The following is a 15,075-nucleotide window of genomic DNA, read 5'->3' as shown; positions in this document are numbered from 1 at the left end:
TTCTTCTAGATTGTGCCCAGTTTCTTTTGTCAGTTTTTGGTCATATCCACACCATACATTTAAAGCATATTCAAGGCACATTCAAAGCACATGGCTTCCGCCAAAGAATTAGGGAATGGTAGCTGGGAACAGTTTATCTGTGAAGGGTAAACTACAGTTTCCTGGATTCCTTGGGGGAAGACATGTGTTTTAAGTGTGTGTTGAATGTACTTTAAACATGTTGTGTGGGTGCAATGTCTGACTAGTTCAGAGCTGGGGAATATTTTTCAGGCCAAGGTCTGAAATTTCCCCATGGGGAATATTCCAGAAACCACATGCCAGTTTGCGGGGAGGCCATAGGGAAAAAATGGCTGGACAAATGATGCCATGTTTATATAGTACATGATATTCCAGCTGTGCAAAAGCCAGAGGATTCTTTGCCTTCCAACCTGACCACCCTCACATTTCTCCATCCAGGGAAGCAAGAGGCATTATCATAGTTCAAGGACACCTTTCATCCTGGCAAAAGCACTTGATGAAGATGCAGAAAAGGGTTGATGAGGGGTGTGACCTAGGGAGAGTCCCAACAGCCAGATAGAAAGGCCTGGAAGGACACATTTAGCCCTGGACTAGTTAGTTGGGTCACCCTTGGAACAACAAAAAATCCTTTATATGAAAGCATTTAGAATGTAAAAATAGAAAATGTTGCCACTGCTATTAAAACAACAACAGAAAAGTCTAATTACTATTCTGGTGTGACAAAATACCCCTTGCTAAGTGAAATGTTCTGTTGTAGCAAAATGATAAGATATGTTAAAATACATGGGAGAATTCTACACATATTTGCAAGTAAAGCTTTGTTAGCTTAATCCTACCAGTCTTTGTGGAATTTAGAGATAACAGCTTGGACCTATTTAAGCCATTGATTTTTGGCAAGATTTACTGCTGGTTGCTTTTGTTAAAACCTCCTTTGTGACTTTATAGAAATGAGGACTGCATTATTGTTGTGATCATAAGCGAGCATTTACTTCTGCCTCCTTATTTCCAGATTGCTGTCAGAATGAGTGAAACGCCTTCAACCAACTACTCAATGATTCAGCCCCATACTTCAGAGAGTGAACAGTCTTTGTCTGTTCGTCCTTTCAATGTCACCGAACCCGTTGTGGCCAAACGGATCTGCTTTTACAAGAGTGGCGACCCTCAGTTTAATGGGGTAAAAATGGTGGTCAATAACCGCTCTTTCAAATCATTTGATGCCTTGCTTGACAACTTGTCGAAAAGAGTTCCATTGCCTTTTGGGGTGAGAAATATCACTACACCACGAGGGATACACAGTGTCAATAATTTGGAAGACCTTGAAGATGGCAAGTCATACATCTGTTCCCAACAGAGGAAAGTCAAGCCCATCAACCTGGAGAAGGCCAGTAGAAAGCCATTGCCATGGCAGATCAGCAGGCCAGTCAGTGCTCGCCGCAGAGCTGTACAGTTAGCTAGAGAGGGCGAAGGTGGTGTGTTCCAGCAAGGAAGCACTGCCAGACTCAGTAACCCTAAGAAGCTGCTTGTTTTCAAAAATGGCAATGTAAGAATCCGGCGCACTGTTGTCTTGGGTAAGAAGAACACACAAAGCTTTGAGGCCTTTCTGGACCACATCAGTGAGCTAATGCAGTACCCTGTTGTGAAATTGTACATGACAGATGGGAGAAAGGTAAGAATATAAGAAGATACTCTGAAATATTTATCTTTGGGCAGGTGGTCTTAGGGCTGGTTTACACATAACTGCAACATTAAGTGATGATATGAATGAGCCATTGCAGAGCTGATGTGATAGGTAGAACATTCACATCAAACATCATATCAAACAAAATGCTTGCTTAAATAGAGCTGCTTCCCATTGTCAGCCATCAGTGTGCAGCTATTAAGTTATGAGATCAAGTGATCAGAGACCAGATCATGTGGCAGGGGGAGGTAAGCAGTTACCTTAACAAAATATACAAATTCCAACCCACAACTTCCCCAGTTTTTGCTAGATCATGATACCATTTTCCTTTCTAAACAGATACTACATATGGCATCAATTGCATTGCTCCAAAACACTTTGTGGTTAAAAAAACCTAATTACAGGCAGTCCACTTTTAATTGGGAATGCAGTGTACAGGGAGGGGAGATGTAACGCTTGTCGCTTTGGAATAATGACAATTCATCTCCATTCTCTGAGGGCAGGACTCATATTAGCATGAATGGGACCATTTCCTCTAAGCCTAATGGTGGCTTGTGGGCAAGGAATTAGACTCCCATCCCTGTGTACTGTGTTGTCAATTAAAACTGGCCCTATGCCTGTAATAGGCTCCCAGTACGTTTCCGAGCACAATTGAAAGTGTTGGTGTTGACCTTTAAAGCCCTAAACGGCCTCGGCCCAGTATACCTGAAGGAGCGTCTCCACCCCCATCGTTCTGCCCGGACACTGAGGTCCAGCTCCGAGGGCCTCCTGGCGGTTCCCTCATTGCGAGAAGCAAAGCTACAGGGAACCAGGCAGAAGGCCCTCTCGGTGGTGGCGCCCGCCCTGTGGAACGCCCTCCCAGCAGATGTCAAAGCGATAAATAACTACCTGACATTTAGAAGACATCTTAAGGCAGCCCTGTTCAGGGAAGTTTTTAATCTGTGATATTTTACTGTATTCTTTGTTTCTATGGAAGCCGCCCAGAGTGGCTGGGGAAACCCAGCCAGATGGGCGGGGTACAAATAATAAATTATTATTATTATTATTATTAATAACATTTAGCATAAGAAAAAGTGATTTCCAGTGACACACTTAGCATCACAAGTCATTAGACCATTAGGTTCTACTGCAGGAGGATGTGGTATCCTTCAGATGCTGTTGGGCTACAGCTTCCATCACCTCTGATGGTTGGCTGTGCTGTCTAGGGCTTATGGAGGGTATGATGTTAGCTGCTCCTGTACTACTGCAGTTATACGGCTTTGTTTTCACCAAAACCATGCTATCTAAAATGTTTCTTATGTTTCTTACACTGGTCAAGAACATCTGCTGCTCTTTAAATTCAAATGGCTGGTGTATGTTGCTTCAGTGCCCTTGTGAGCCACAATAACTGTCTTGCCCTTAAAGGAAAACTTGGCATGGCAGGGAGATGGAAGTGAGAGGAATTTAAGTGCTGGTATCCATGAAGACCTAATTTTCTCTTAAACTGTAGCTTCCTGTTCTAGCATGTAACACTCCTGCTTACTAAGGAGCTTTTAAGGGCACCCACAGGAGTGACCTCAATCGTGCTGCACGCTCTAGCCATGTCATAATCCCTTGAAGCCCTATATTATGTTTAGGCTGCTCATGAGGCATTATTCTATCTCTTTCTGCCAAGAGCTTAAAGGTCCCTGAAGGAAGCGGCGCAACCTTTTATTTTCACCTTTTTTGGAGGGGGGTAACAGAATTAAAACACAAAAGCAGTTTCTCTAACCCACCTGGGTGGGGTCAAGAAATGTTGGAGGGTCATCTCACTTGGGGATAACGCCAGTATTAGAGGGAAGCCACAGTAGCATGTAAGTGTGGGTAACAAAGCAACATTGGGAAGCCGTGTTCTTGAGCAGATAGGTGGGGAATGTGAAACAGAAAATCCGTTGGCAGAGAAAGGGTTATACATCTCCTTTCCCCACCATTCCTTCACTTAAAATGACAGCCTCCCATGGCTTTTTTTTATTTAAAGAAAAGAGTTGAGGCTTCATAACATGCATCAGTGTGTAACATGTCAGTTTGCCTCTCATTGTTTTTATATGCTACCATGCAGAGTTTTAAAATTTGAAAAGTGATGTCCCCACATTTGAAATCTAAGGTTGAGGGGAAAGCAATTATGAAGCTACGGCATGGTCAGAGAATCCCAGTACTGCACACTTAGAGTTCCTGCAACAGACTTTCCTATTTACTCCAATGAAGTGCTTCAAGATGTTTCTGTTTTTCAGGATATAAACCCAGTCAATGATGGCTGGAGTACCTTTAATTTTACAAGATCTACAGTCTTGTAGTAAAGCTTTGAAGAAAAGAAGAAAAAAAATTCACACCACTTTCTCAAATAGAAATTGTAATGTGGAACTGTTGTGGCCATGAACAAGACAGACATTTGTTATTATTTAAGACTGTAAAATTTCACAGAAAACATATTGATAGCTACATCTATTTCTTTACCTTCTCAAATATATACTAATATCAAATTTAAGTACTGAGTTGTGACAGCTATGTTGCCAAAATGATGAAATAAGAGAGGTAATATTATGCTCAGGAACATCAAGGTTAAAAAGTAGAAAATTAATTTTTGGAAGGGGTGAAATTAAAGGGGCAAAAAGTGCCACACACCAATAGCAGCCCAATGAGGACTGAGCATCTTCAAGTAACCTCAGAATGTTGTTTGGAGTTGGGACAGATGGGCATATAAAAACAAAAACAGAGAGGAGAAGATGTGAAGGATTAGCATGGGTGGATGACTAGAACACTGAACAGGACTTTCCATCCATGCCTCATTTTGTTGCAGCTCTCCTTTGGGTTTTCTAAAGGTGTCAAGTGCTCATAGAAGCATGGCTTTTAATCAAAATCCTGGACCACAGAATGATGATTTTCTTTTTCACAATAAGAAACCTTGTCTGCTGTTTCTCTTTCAGGTCCCCAACCTTCAAGCTCTAATACTCTGCTCTGGAGCTGTTGTAGCTGCAGGAAGAGAGCCCTTCAAAGCAGCTAATTATGACCCTCGTCGGTATTCACTACCTAGTAAACTGCCTGGGGTCTCCAGTCGTGTATACCCCAGAACAAATGCCAAGTCGGAGGGTAGAAAAAGTAAGTGTCTTTAATGATTCTCAGTTCCAATTTCCTTCTCCCTCTTTTATTATTCTATAAAATGAAATGGCAAAAAGGAATGGTCTGCCTAGATATCAGTATATAAAAAAAGGCCAGTTAAACCATTTACAGACTCCCTAGCCAAATCCTCACAAATGAGGAAAATGAAAGAGCCTGAGGGAAGGGGAGAATATTAAGCACCAGCAGTCTCTGTTATTCCTCTAAATATGAAGGTTTTGACTATATTAAAACCATCATTATCTATTAACAGCTCATTCATCTTTTAACTCACCTGTTATAAATCAGTTATTTTCAGTGTTCAAGTCAGAACACACCCGTTGAAATTAATGGACATAGCTAACTTAGGTTCATTTCAGTGGGTCTACTCTGAGTGCACTTTAGTTTGCTACAACGCTTACTCACATTATGTTCATTTTCAGTTGCTGTAGCATGAATGCCACCCTTTGTCTTGAAAAGTAGAACTAAGTAAGACTGTGTACACACTAATCTATTATGACCCTTGTGGTCTCTTCCAACTCTATGATTCTATAATTCTATTTGCAGCACAAAAAAATGTAGTTTTTCTCAACTGGGAATCATTCATGCTCAGTGCTTTTCTTCTATAAAAAAAAGATGCCGGTACTGCACACACCCAGAAAAAAAGCACTGTTCATGCTTGTCCTCAACATGCTGCTTTCAATCTAGATTGAATCTAGAATCTGCTCTCCAAAAGGTTAGGTGTGGTTACTTGATACCTATTTGAAAATGCTCTCCTTGATTAGGTTATCTATGCCTTTTCCTCCCTGCACATGTGCCAAGTGAAAGAAAAAGAAAGAGGTCATGGCAACCTTAATATATGCCTAACCACAGTGACATTAGGCAGGTCTGGACTCACCCACCGCAATTGCCAGGACCATCTACATCTCTTTTCAAATGTCGTGTGTACATAGCCTAACTCATGATTCATGACATGAATCTAAACCAGGAGTGGGGAACTTTTTTTGCCCCCATGGTCCCTGCCCTGTTCATTTTAAGCCACACATGAATGCCTGAGTAGGGTGTATGATACCAACAGACAAAAGTTAGCAAAAATGTAATGAAAAATAAATAAATAAAAAACCATTGCATCAACACATATTGCATATCGGCATTTTAGTAGGAAGAAGAGTTTGGATTTGATATCCCGCTTTATCACTACTTGAAGGAGTCTCAAAGCGGCTAACATTCTCCTTTCCCTCCCTCCCTCACAACAAACACTCTGTGAGGTGAGTGGGGCTGAGAGACTTCAGAGAAGTGTGACTAGCCCAAGGTCACCCAGCAGCTGCATGTGGAGTAGCGGAGACGCGAACCCGGTTCACCAGATTACGAGTCTACCGCTCTTAACCACTACAGCACACTGGCTCCCAGACGTAAAATAGGAATCAACTTTGTCTCAGCAGCAATTTACTCATTCAACTAGATCATCTTCAGAGACCCTATTCTCCTGCTCTCTGAGGTGGTGAGGGTGGCTACCTTCTCAGTGGTGACACCTGGAGTATGGAATTCCCCCTCAGAGAGAGACAGAAATAGACACAAACCCAGCACCCTCACTAGTGGAGTTCAGATGGCAAGTTGTTCCTGCTATTTTTCAGGGCATTTAGAATAGCACATAGCTAGTTGTTTGTTGCCTTTGTGTCCTTATCTTGTTCTGTTGTTTTATTGCTTCTGGTTCTATGATTGCCTTGTTTTGGTTCATACTGATGTTAAGCCATGTAATGATTCTTTTGGATACAAGAATAGATATTTCAAAAAAATAATATAAGTAAACAAGCAAAAATATATGAAACATGCTAATAGGGTTGTTAAAGACAGAGAAGAGTCCTGTAGTGTCTTAGGCTGCAATCCTAACCACACTTACCTGGGAGTAAACCCAACTGAATTCAATAGCACTTACTTCTAAGTCAACATTGTTAGGCTTGCACTGTTAATGACTAACAAATGCATTTGTTTGTATTTATAATTTTGAGTCTAGGATATCAGTGACTAAATTCCGTTATTGTTGAAGACACTGTTATATGCAGTAGTTGTTTTCCTGGTAGTCGTAGTGCTTGTAACACCAGCACTCTAGGAACTGTATTGGTTCCCTAATGCCCTTTAAGCACAGTCTAATACACTGTTTAAAAAATCATTCCCATCTCTTACTATAATCCCTAAAATCCACTGACCATCCGCGATGCACATAGTTAGGAAAACAAGGGCATGCAGAGGGATGTTCTGAGTGAGTGTATCAAAACTCATGAACTCTCTCCTTGCCAAAGTCTGAAGAATGGTTGGAAGCATTGCTAGCAGCACTTGTTATTCGTTCATATGAACTCTCTGTTTAGACTGTGGTTAAGCAATTTCTATTCTATTTACAATGACGCAGTGTATAAATTATGTTTAATTCAATAAATAAATTGGAACTTTCAAAAATGATGGTAAATGCCGTCATTGTGAAGAAAACATGATTAGGCATCATGAAACTTCCTTCCACACCATCATGCATAGAATTGCACACTGCACACCTGCTTAATCTTAAAAGGCTAAAATTTGAAATCCCTGGTTTATTTCTGGCCAAAATATCTGTCATTGTTAATATTTAACAATGGCGCTGTGGGTTAAAGCCTCAGCGCCTAGGGCTTGCCGATTGTAAGGTCGGCGGTTCGAATCCCCGCGGCGGGGTGCGCTCCCGCTGTTCGGTCCCAGCGCCTGCCAACCTAACAGTTCAAAAGCACTCTCGGGTGCAAGTAGATAAATAGGGACCGCTTACTAGTGAGAAGGTAAACGGCGTTTCCGTGTGCAGCTCTGGCTCGCCAGAGCAGCGATGTCACGCTGGCCACGTGACCCGGAAGTGTCTTTGGACAGCGCTGGCCCCCGGCCTCTTTGAGTGAGATGGGCGCACAACCCTAGAGTCTGTCAAGACTGGCCCGTACGGGCAGGGGTACCTTTACCTTACCTTATAAACCTAGTAAATATTTGTCTATTCTTTGCTGCTCTTTTTTTTTTTTAACTACGTGATACTAGCTGATGTGTCTGGACAGTTATCTCATTTCTCCCTACTATTTAAGCTATATAGGTTTTCATTGTTTCAAGTTTTAGCCTTTTAACCAGCGGGGCTGACCATTTATTACTAATGTTTTATATAATTGAATCCCTCCCCAATGCTATTTTATCTGAATGTTTTTGTACTAACAACCTTCTTTTTGTGTTTTCTCTTGTCTCTTTACTACCTGTCTGCTGCTTCTGTCCCTGGATGGTTATTTCTGATGACTGTCTTCTGCACTTTCCATCTAATCTTATCATTTGGGGTGTTTTCAATAAATTACTTGAAAGTGAGTGTACAGATAGACTCAAGCTCCCGATCACAGATGTTTTCTGCTTCTTCTTCTAAAGGCTACAGTAATGATAACAACTCAGAGTCTTCTTACATACCTAATATTGACACAAGCCTAGCAGAAAATCATTCACATACTGGGGAAGATTTCTCTTTGGTGCCCCCTGAAGATGACATTGAGAAGTCTGTTCATCTTAATCAAGATGGCAGCATGACAGTTGAGATGAGAGTTCGATTCAACATAAAAGAAGAGGAAACTATAAAATGGACGACCACAGTTAGCCGTGCTGGCACCTCTGCAGTTGTTGCAGAAGATGAGTCATGTGGGAAAAATGCAGAAAACTTCAACAGGGCTGAAGATGATGTCTCACTGCAGCCCATCAACACAGAAATGATCAGTCAAGATATTTCATGTGGAAAGGAAGCTAGCAATTATGACATCTGGCAGAATTCTTCTGTGAACGTAGATATGAGCCAGGCAGAGAATGATAAGATCAAACCTCCTTTTTATAGACCACCTACTCCTGGGCCTAGAAGAGTCAAGCAAAAGAAATCCTTGGTTGAAAGTGTAACTGTGGTATCTGACACAGCAGTCCAAAAAAAGATGGTTGGGCAGTATTCTTACAGTGAAGAAATGGACAATGGTGATACCAAATCTGAATATTGCCTGGTCACTCACTCTAGCAGTAAAACATCAAGTGTTACCACACCAAAACTAAGTGAAATTTGCAGCAATCATATGCTCAATCAATCTCAGGATGGCCAGACAGAGGAAGAAACATCAAACAAGGTCACAATTAAAAAGTCCAATGCCTTGCCTTGTGAGGATGGCTTATTACAGAAATTTTTGGAGAAATCAGTTGCAGAGGAAGGCTTAGATAACAATTTAACATCTGGTTATGATTCTAGCATCAGTCATGCTCAATCTTCTCTAAAGAAATCCCATGCAACTGGACTGCCTTTGCTTAATCAAAGTGATCAAACTGGAGGGGAAGTAGGCATCTTCAACGGCCACCCCGAATTATCTCAGTCAAGAAGTGAGGAGGTGCTATGCAACCAGTGCAACCATTCTTCTCAAACTTCCATACATGACTCACCTCCTGGGAGCAGTGAAACAGTATGCAAGTGTGCTCAAAAATCTCCCCCGATAACAGAATCTTCTTCTATCACTGTCAAGAACTCAGCAACTCATCTCTCTGATGGAAGCCAAGCTGCATCTTCCAGTAGTAAAAAGAAGAGCAAGAAAAAAAAGAAGAAAAAGAGAAAACCTTCCTCTGATATTGTGGAACAAGGCACAGCTTTTCCACAGAACTTGCATGATATATCAGCCGAAGCAACCCCTGAGAATGATGTGAAGACTTGTGAGATGCATATCACAAGAGAAAGTGCACCACATTCTTCTCCTCAAATCACAGTTCATAAAAGAGTGCTTGCTTTGCCTGTTGCCAACTTAGAAGGTTCTAATAAAGGCTTAGGTCCTAAAGAAGATTTATATAGTCAAGTTTCTAAGAAATCCCAGAAAAATGAATTAGAATCTAACCTGAAGCAAAATCTAAATAGACAGTTGCCTAAGTTAAAAGCCAAATCAGACAAAAAACCTCACTTGAAAGCAGAAGAAGTGTTAATGGCTAAAGATCACCCTAAAAATGAAATTGAACAGATTAAAGAAGGTACATGTGACACAGCTAATGTAACAGAACAAACACCGGGTTGCATAGTTTCATGGAAGCCATTGACTGATACAGGAAGTGGTCCTAAGGCTGAAAAAGAAAAGAGGGTAACTTCTGCCAAATCACACAAATCATCATTGAAACATAAAAAAGTAAAAAAGAATAAAAAACCTGAAAGTGCTTCAGGTAGTAAAGTCCCTGTGTTGGATGAGACTAGAACATTGGATTCTTTGAGGAATGCAGCCTTGACAAATGAGATTGCAGAACTTTCTCTTGAAAGCTATGTCCAAAACTGGTTGCAGAACATATTCCCAAATGCTGCAATGCCTAAAAAGCATTTACCTCCCATAAATTCAAATAACAGAACAATGCATCAGTTGTCTGTCAAGTCTTTTTCAGATAAAGAAAGTCAGTTAGTAGCAACGAATGCGTGCCTATCAGGGAATAAAAATATTAGTGAAAGTAAACTATCCAATGGTACATTAAATCATCTCAGTGAACTAGGAACTGTTGAAGAATCAGTTAAAAAATTGTACGAAGGACACATTGGCTGTTTGACAGATGCTGAGGCAAGTTTAATAGAAGAAGCCAAGTATTTATTACAGTCAGATATCCAGAGCAATAATAAACTATCCATGTGTAATATTATACATGAAAATGACAAAAAGAAGGTTCTGTTAGAAACCAGTGATCAAAGGTACATTTCTGAAATTGCTGCCCAGGTTAATGCCAATGGCACCAGTAACATTCTAGGACCTGATATGCAGAAGGATTGTGTCAGTGGTCTGTTGCTGCACCAGCTGAAATCAACAGTGCTCAGTGCTGAAAAGAACCATGTTGAATGCATTACAGACATTTCTTCTTCCTCCCTTCTTGGATCTTCTTCCAATCTCCTCCTTGCTTGGCTCCTTTTACTTAACCTCAAGGAAACTTTGTCCAATATAAATAAAGATGACATGGTACAAACTACCTGTAGCTGTTCAGAAGTATTTACACTCCTGCAGTATTTGAAACAAGTTGCAATTAAAGAGGAAGCTGAAGACCTGAAGACTGCTGTCTCTAATCTTCAGGACTGCACAGCAAACCATTTAATATTCTCCGGAATGCAAATAGAGAAACAGGAACCAACATACCACAAAGAAATTTTTTCTCAAGCTGAAATTAAACATATACCAGTCTTTGAAGAAGAAGGAAAAGTAAACACGAATTTAACTTTTAAGAATAGGTTGAGTTCTGAGGAAGTTATTGATGCAGAAGTGTTAGCAGGAGAATTGGAGAAGTCTAGTGGGGAGGAGGGGGAGGAGAACTGCAGTACTCTAGTAGAGAATTCAGATCTAAATGATTTGGATGTTCATGATGAAATGCAAAATTTGAACTGCATTAATGCTGACTTGAATAGCTGTGGCTTGGCTTCAAATGAGGATCTGCCTACAGAAAATGAACAAAGTTCATTTGAACATAGCTCATTTCAAGGCACACAGGAAAAAACCACAGATACATCATTTAATAATGAAGAATCAGAGATATCACAAGAACCTAAGTCAAGCACTCACAGCATGACCTCTAATGATAAAGACCACATGTTTGATCTAGAAACTTCAGAGTTAGATGATAAGGAAGTAAAGGGCACAGAAGATTTAAACTGGACCAACTCTGTGTTGTTAAAGGAAAATTCAAGTGAGTGTCTTACTTCCATTGCTGATAATACCGCAAATGGTGACATTGTAGAAAATTCTGTACGGGAAGACATGGAGGAAGATGGTACTTGTGAGGAGACTTCAGAACGATTGTCTACACCATCACCATTATCTTTTTGTTATGAATCTAAGCAAATTCCAGGAGAAGAGGAACAGGTGTCCCGAGTAAAACTGATAGTAAAGGAACTTGAGGGTGGATCCTACTCAAATTCTTCTTTGGAATTCAAAAAATGCCTGAAAAGTCCTGCCACTTCTGACTTGTCAGATTATCGACCAGAAACTGATGAAAGTGATTACAATGTTAGGCATTCCAGTGACTTGACGAATGAAAGTGTAGATGAAGCAATATATGAAAAAGAGTACAACAAAGGGTATGTGAAAAGAACTATTGAGAGACTTTATGGTAAAGCCGAAGCTTCCTTTAAGTCCCCTTTTAAGCTTGATCCTCCATATTTGACTCAAACGCTACAAGGAAATGCTGTAGAAGAACCCTGTCATGATGTAATGGAGGGAGCTCCTTTGTTGTGTCAAAAGAATCATACCTGGCTGGATGAGTTTGCATCACCTAAAATCCCAGAAGATTTAAACGCAAACAATGACATGTGGGAAAAAGAAAATGCTACCTTGCCAGCACCACAGTTTAGTCTTAATGGGGAAGACGCATATTATAATGATGACTGTTCAGTGGAATACACAAACCAGCACTGCCAAGCTAGGGAACACATTGCAGAAGATGAAGGAGTACTGATTGATAAAGGAAAATGGCTTCTTAAGGAGAACCATTTAATAAGGAGGTCACCACCTGAGAACTCTGGAATGTATGGCAATGCAGAGACAACATCGGCCGACACAGCATTTGACAATCATAGTGATGAAATTCCGTATTCACATTTTGGGAATCTGAATCTCCGGCCGCCACTCAAAGAAATATCATCTTCTGAACTTGAAGACATGGCTAAGCCATATGACAATGGATGCAACTACTTCAACATGCCTCATAACAGTGATTCGGATCCATTTCCTGATACTTTAAGTATACAAAGCAGAAACAACCAGTGTAGTAGCTCCTTGCTTTTTGAGGCAGGATGTAACAGTTCCACACAATTTTATACAGAAGTGAAAAGTAATTCCCCAGCTCTTACTTCTGTAGAATTTAGATTACCAGACAATAAGGTGCATCCTGCAGAACAGTCTTCAAATGATGAGCCAATTCAAACCCAACCAATACGCAACACTCATTCAATCAGGAGTAGCCGTGAAGATCAAGACTCGCTGGATAAACTCCATGCTATCTGTGGACAACATTGTCCAATATTGACAGCCATCATAAAGCCAACTAATGAGGAGATCAGAGGATGTGCTTACCAAAAAGCCTCCGATGTTGAGAACCAAGTGGGGTCACATTTGTTAACAAATACTCCATATTTCATATGGCAAGGCAAAAATATAACTGGACTTTACAAATATCACACAGACCTGAAAAACAGCAGCATTAATAACATTGCAAATAATATTTTTAACAGACTCTATGCTGACAATACTTTAGATTTCATGAATGGCAGTACTTTCAGTTTACTTGTGTCAGCAGCACTGAAAGAAAATCAAGGTTTAAAGAAATTATATGTCACAGAAAATATTGATGTAGGCACACAGGAGATCAACAGTCATGAAAATAATGCCAGTAGCGATGCATTCAGTGAGATAACAGTGGAGCAGAATAATAATTTATCTGTACTGCAGAACTCAAAAGATAAGGGAAACAAAATGGTTGCAGAGAAACCTACTTCTTCATTAGCAGATGTAACAGAAGGCTGCAAACATGAAAAGTTTCACCATCATGAGGCACTCTTAAATAGTACTGGCTTGAAAGTAACTGTAAACTTGGAAGGTGAAAATACCCTCAGTATCAAAGAAGAAACTTCACCTTATGTAAAAGAAGATGAAAGTGACAATGAGTATTCAGACTCTGAAAAAAGTTATTAATAATTATATAGCACTGCCTATATATTAAAACAAAACAAAACCACAAATGATAAAGACAGTGAATTTATGCCCTGGTTTGAGGAATATATATTCCTAATTTCTTATTAATAATTCTTCTGTGAAAAAGTTTTTTTGTTCTTGTTTGTTTTTCTCACTCTTGTTACATATTTTCCTTAACAAATGCAAAATAACATTACAAAAATTTTGTCCATGAGCAACTATGGAAATATTAGTTAATTTTTTTTTTTTTTTGTGATGGTAGATTAAACTCATGACCCATATTATTGAACATTAGAAATGCAGCCCATTATGCTAGCATGGACAGGGAGTAGGCCTGATATTAAGTTTATTTTATTAGAGAGACAATTTGTGATCATTTTATTTATTGTTATTTTTCTCTAAACTGCAAGTGTAATTAACTTACCTGAAAAAAACTGTTAAGTTTACATTTCTAAATCTTCATAATTATTCTTATCATAGTTTATAATTATAATTTGTCCAGTGAAATACTTTGGAGAGCCGTATACAGAACATTTTAGTTTTACAAAACAGGTGTTAAATATACTTTTTCTAACAAACTGTAAAAACAATATTGTATATTGAATGTATATTGAAATGGGCAACAGTAAGTATTGCGATTATGGGCAATATTCTTATGTATTATGTCGGTGAACTTTACTCTTGTGTTCTATACACTGAGAAACTTAGAAAATACACAAAGGCATGATTCTAAGAAGGGCTAACTGATCTCATTTATGTATGTAACCAGGCCACTCTCTAGTTTTGTTGGTTGTTTTTTTTTTACCAAGTTTGCTCTCTGTCTTAATGAATATAAAATCAGACACTAGTTAGTCTTCAATTATGGAGACTACTCTAGAATGGTCAAAAAATGAAAACATCATATACATTACCACTTTTGTTGCATTTCTACTGGAGATAACCGTGATAGAAACTACTAGTCTAACACTGCAATAGCTAAATGTAGCTAGGGTAATAGAACTTGGTTCATATTTCTGAAAGTCCAAAGGCAGCTATTATTATTATCATCTGAGGATCACAGGATGGTTTACAATATAAAAACACAAAAGACCTAACATAGCAACAAACAAAAACAATACCTCCCCACAATTTAAAAGACTATAGATTATTTAATTAGCCAGATGTCTTGGAGAAAAGGAATGTTTATGTCCGACATCTAAAGGCACCAGGTGAGGCTCCCTTGGGAGAGCATTCCACAAACTGGGAGCCACTGCAGAAAAGGGCCATTTTCATGTTACCATCCTCCAGACCTCTTGAGGAGGAAGCACACAAAGAGCCTCCGATGATGATTTCAGGGTCTAGGTCGGTTCTTATGGAAGAGGCAGTCTTTGAGGTACTGTGGTTTAGGGAAGTTTTTAATGTTTAATGTTGTATTGTGTTTTTAATATTTGATTGGGAGCTGCCCAGAGTGGCTGGGGAAACCCAGCCAGGTGGGCGGAGTATAAATTATTATTATTATTATTATTATTATTATTATTATTATCTCCCGAGCCATTTAAGGCTTTATAGGTAAAAACCAGCACT

At 39.6% G+C, this 15,075-nt stretch overlaps 2 protein-coding genes across 5 annotated transcripts in view; both read left to right on the top strand.

Annotated features, from left to right (window-relative positions):
• The window catches only part of RP1 (RP1 axonemal microtubule associated), a 177,878-nt gene that overhangs the window by 20,196 nt on the left and 142,607 nt on the right, over nt 1-15,075 (top strand). For all 4 annotated transcript variants that reach the window (XM_083450883.1, XM_083450885.1, XM_083450884.1 and 1 more), the window contains 2 exons: nt 1,028-1,684; nt 4,639-4,810. In XM_083450883.1, the coding sequence (XP_083307009.1) occupies nt 1,040-1,684; nt 4,639-4,810 (817 nt within the window). In that variant the 5' untranslated portion in view covers nt 1,028-1,039. The remainder of the gene's footprint in view (nt 1-1,027; nt 1,685-4,638; nt 4,811-15,075) is intronic.
• LOC310682319 (oxygen-regulated protein 1-like) lies at nt 7,990-13,566 on the top strand (the record flags this gene model as incomplete). Its single annotated transcript, XM_083450889.1, has 1 exon — nt 7,990-13,566. The coding sequence occupies one exon, from the start codon at nt 7,990-7,992 to the stop codon at nt 13,510-13,512; it is 5,523 nt and encodes a 1,840-aa protein (XP_083307015.1). The 3' UTR covers nt 13,513-13,566.

The sequence above is a fragment of the Podarcis tiliguerta genome (assembly GCF_965153285.1).
Source record: "Podarcis tiliguerta genome assembly, chromosome: 7".
NCBI classification, from domain to species: domain Eukaryota; kingdom Metazoa; phylum Chordata; class Lepidosauria; order Squamata; family Lacertidae; genus Podarcis; species Podarcis tiliguerta.
Note: the sequence above shows the minus strand (reverse complement) of the source record. Positions and strands in the feature narration are given on the sequence as shown.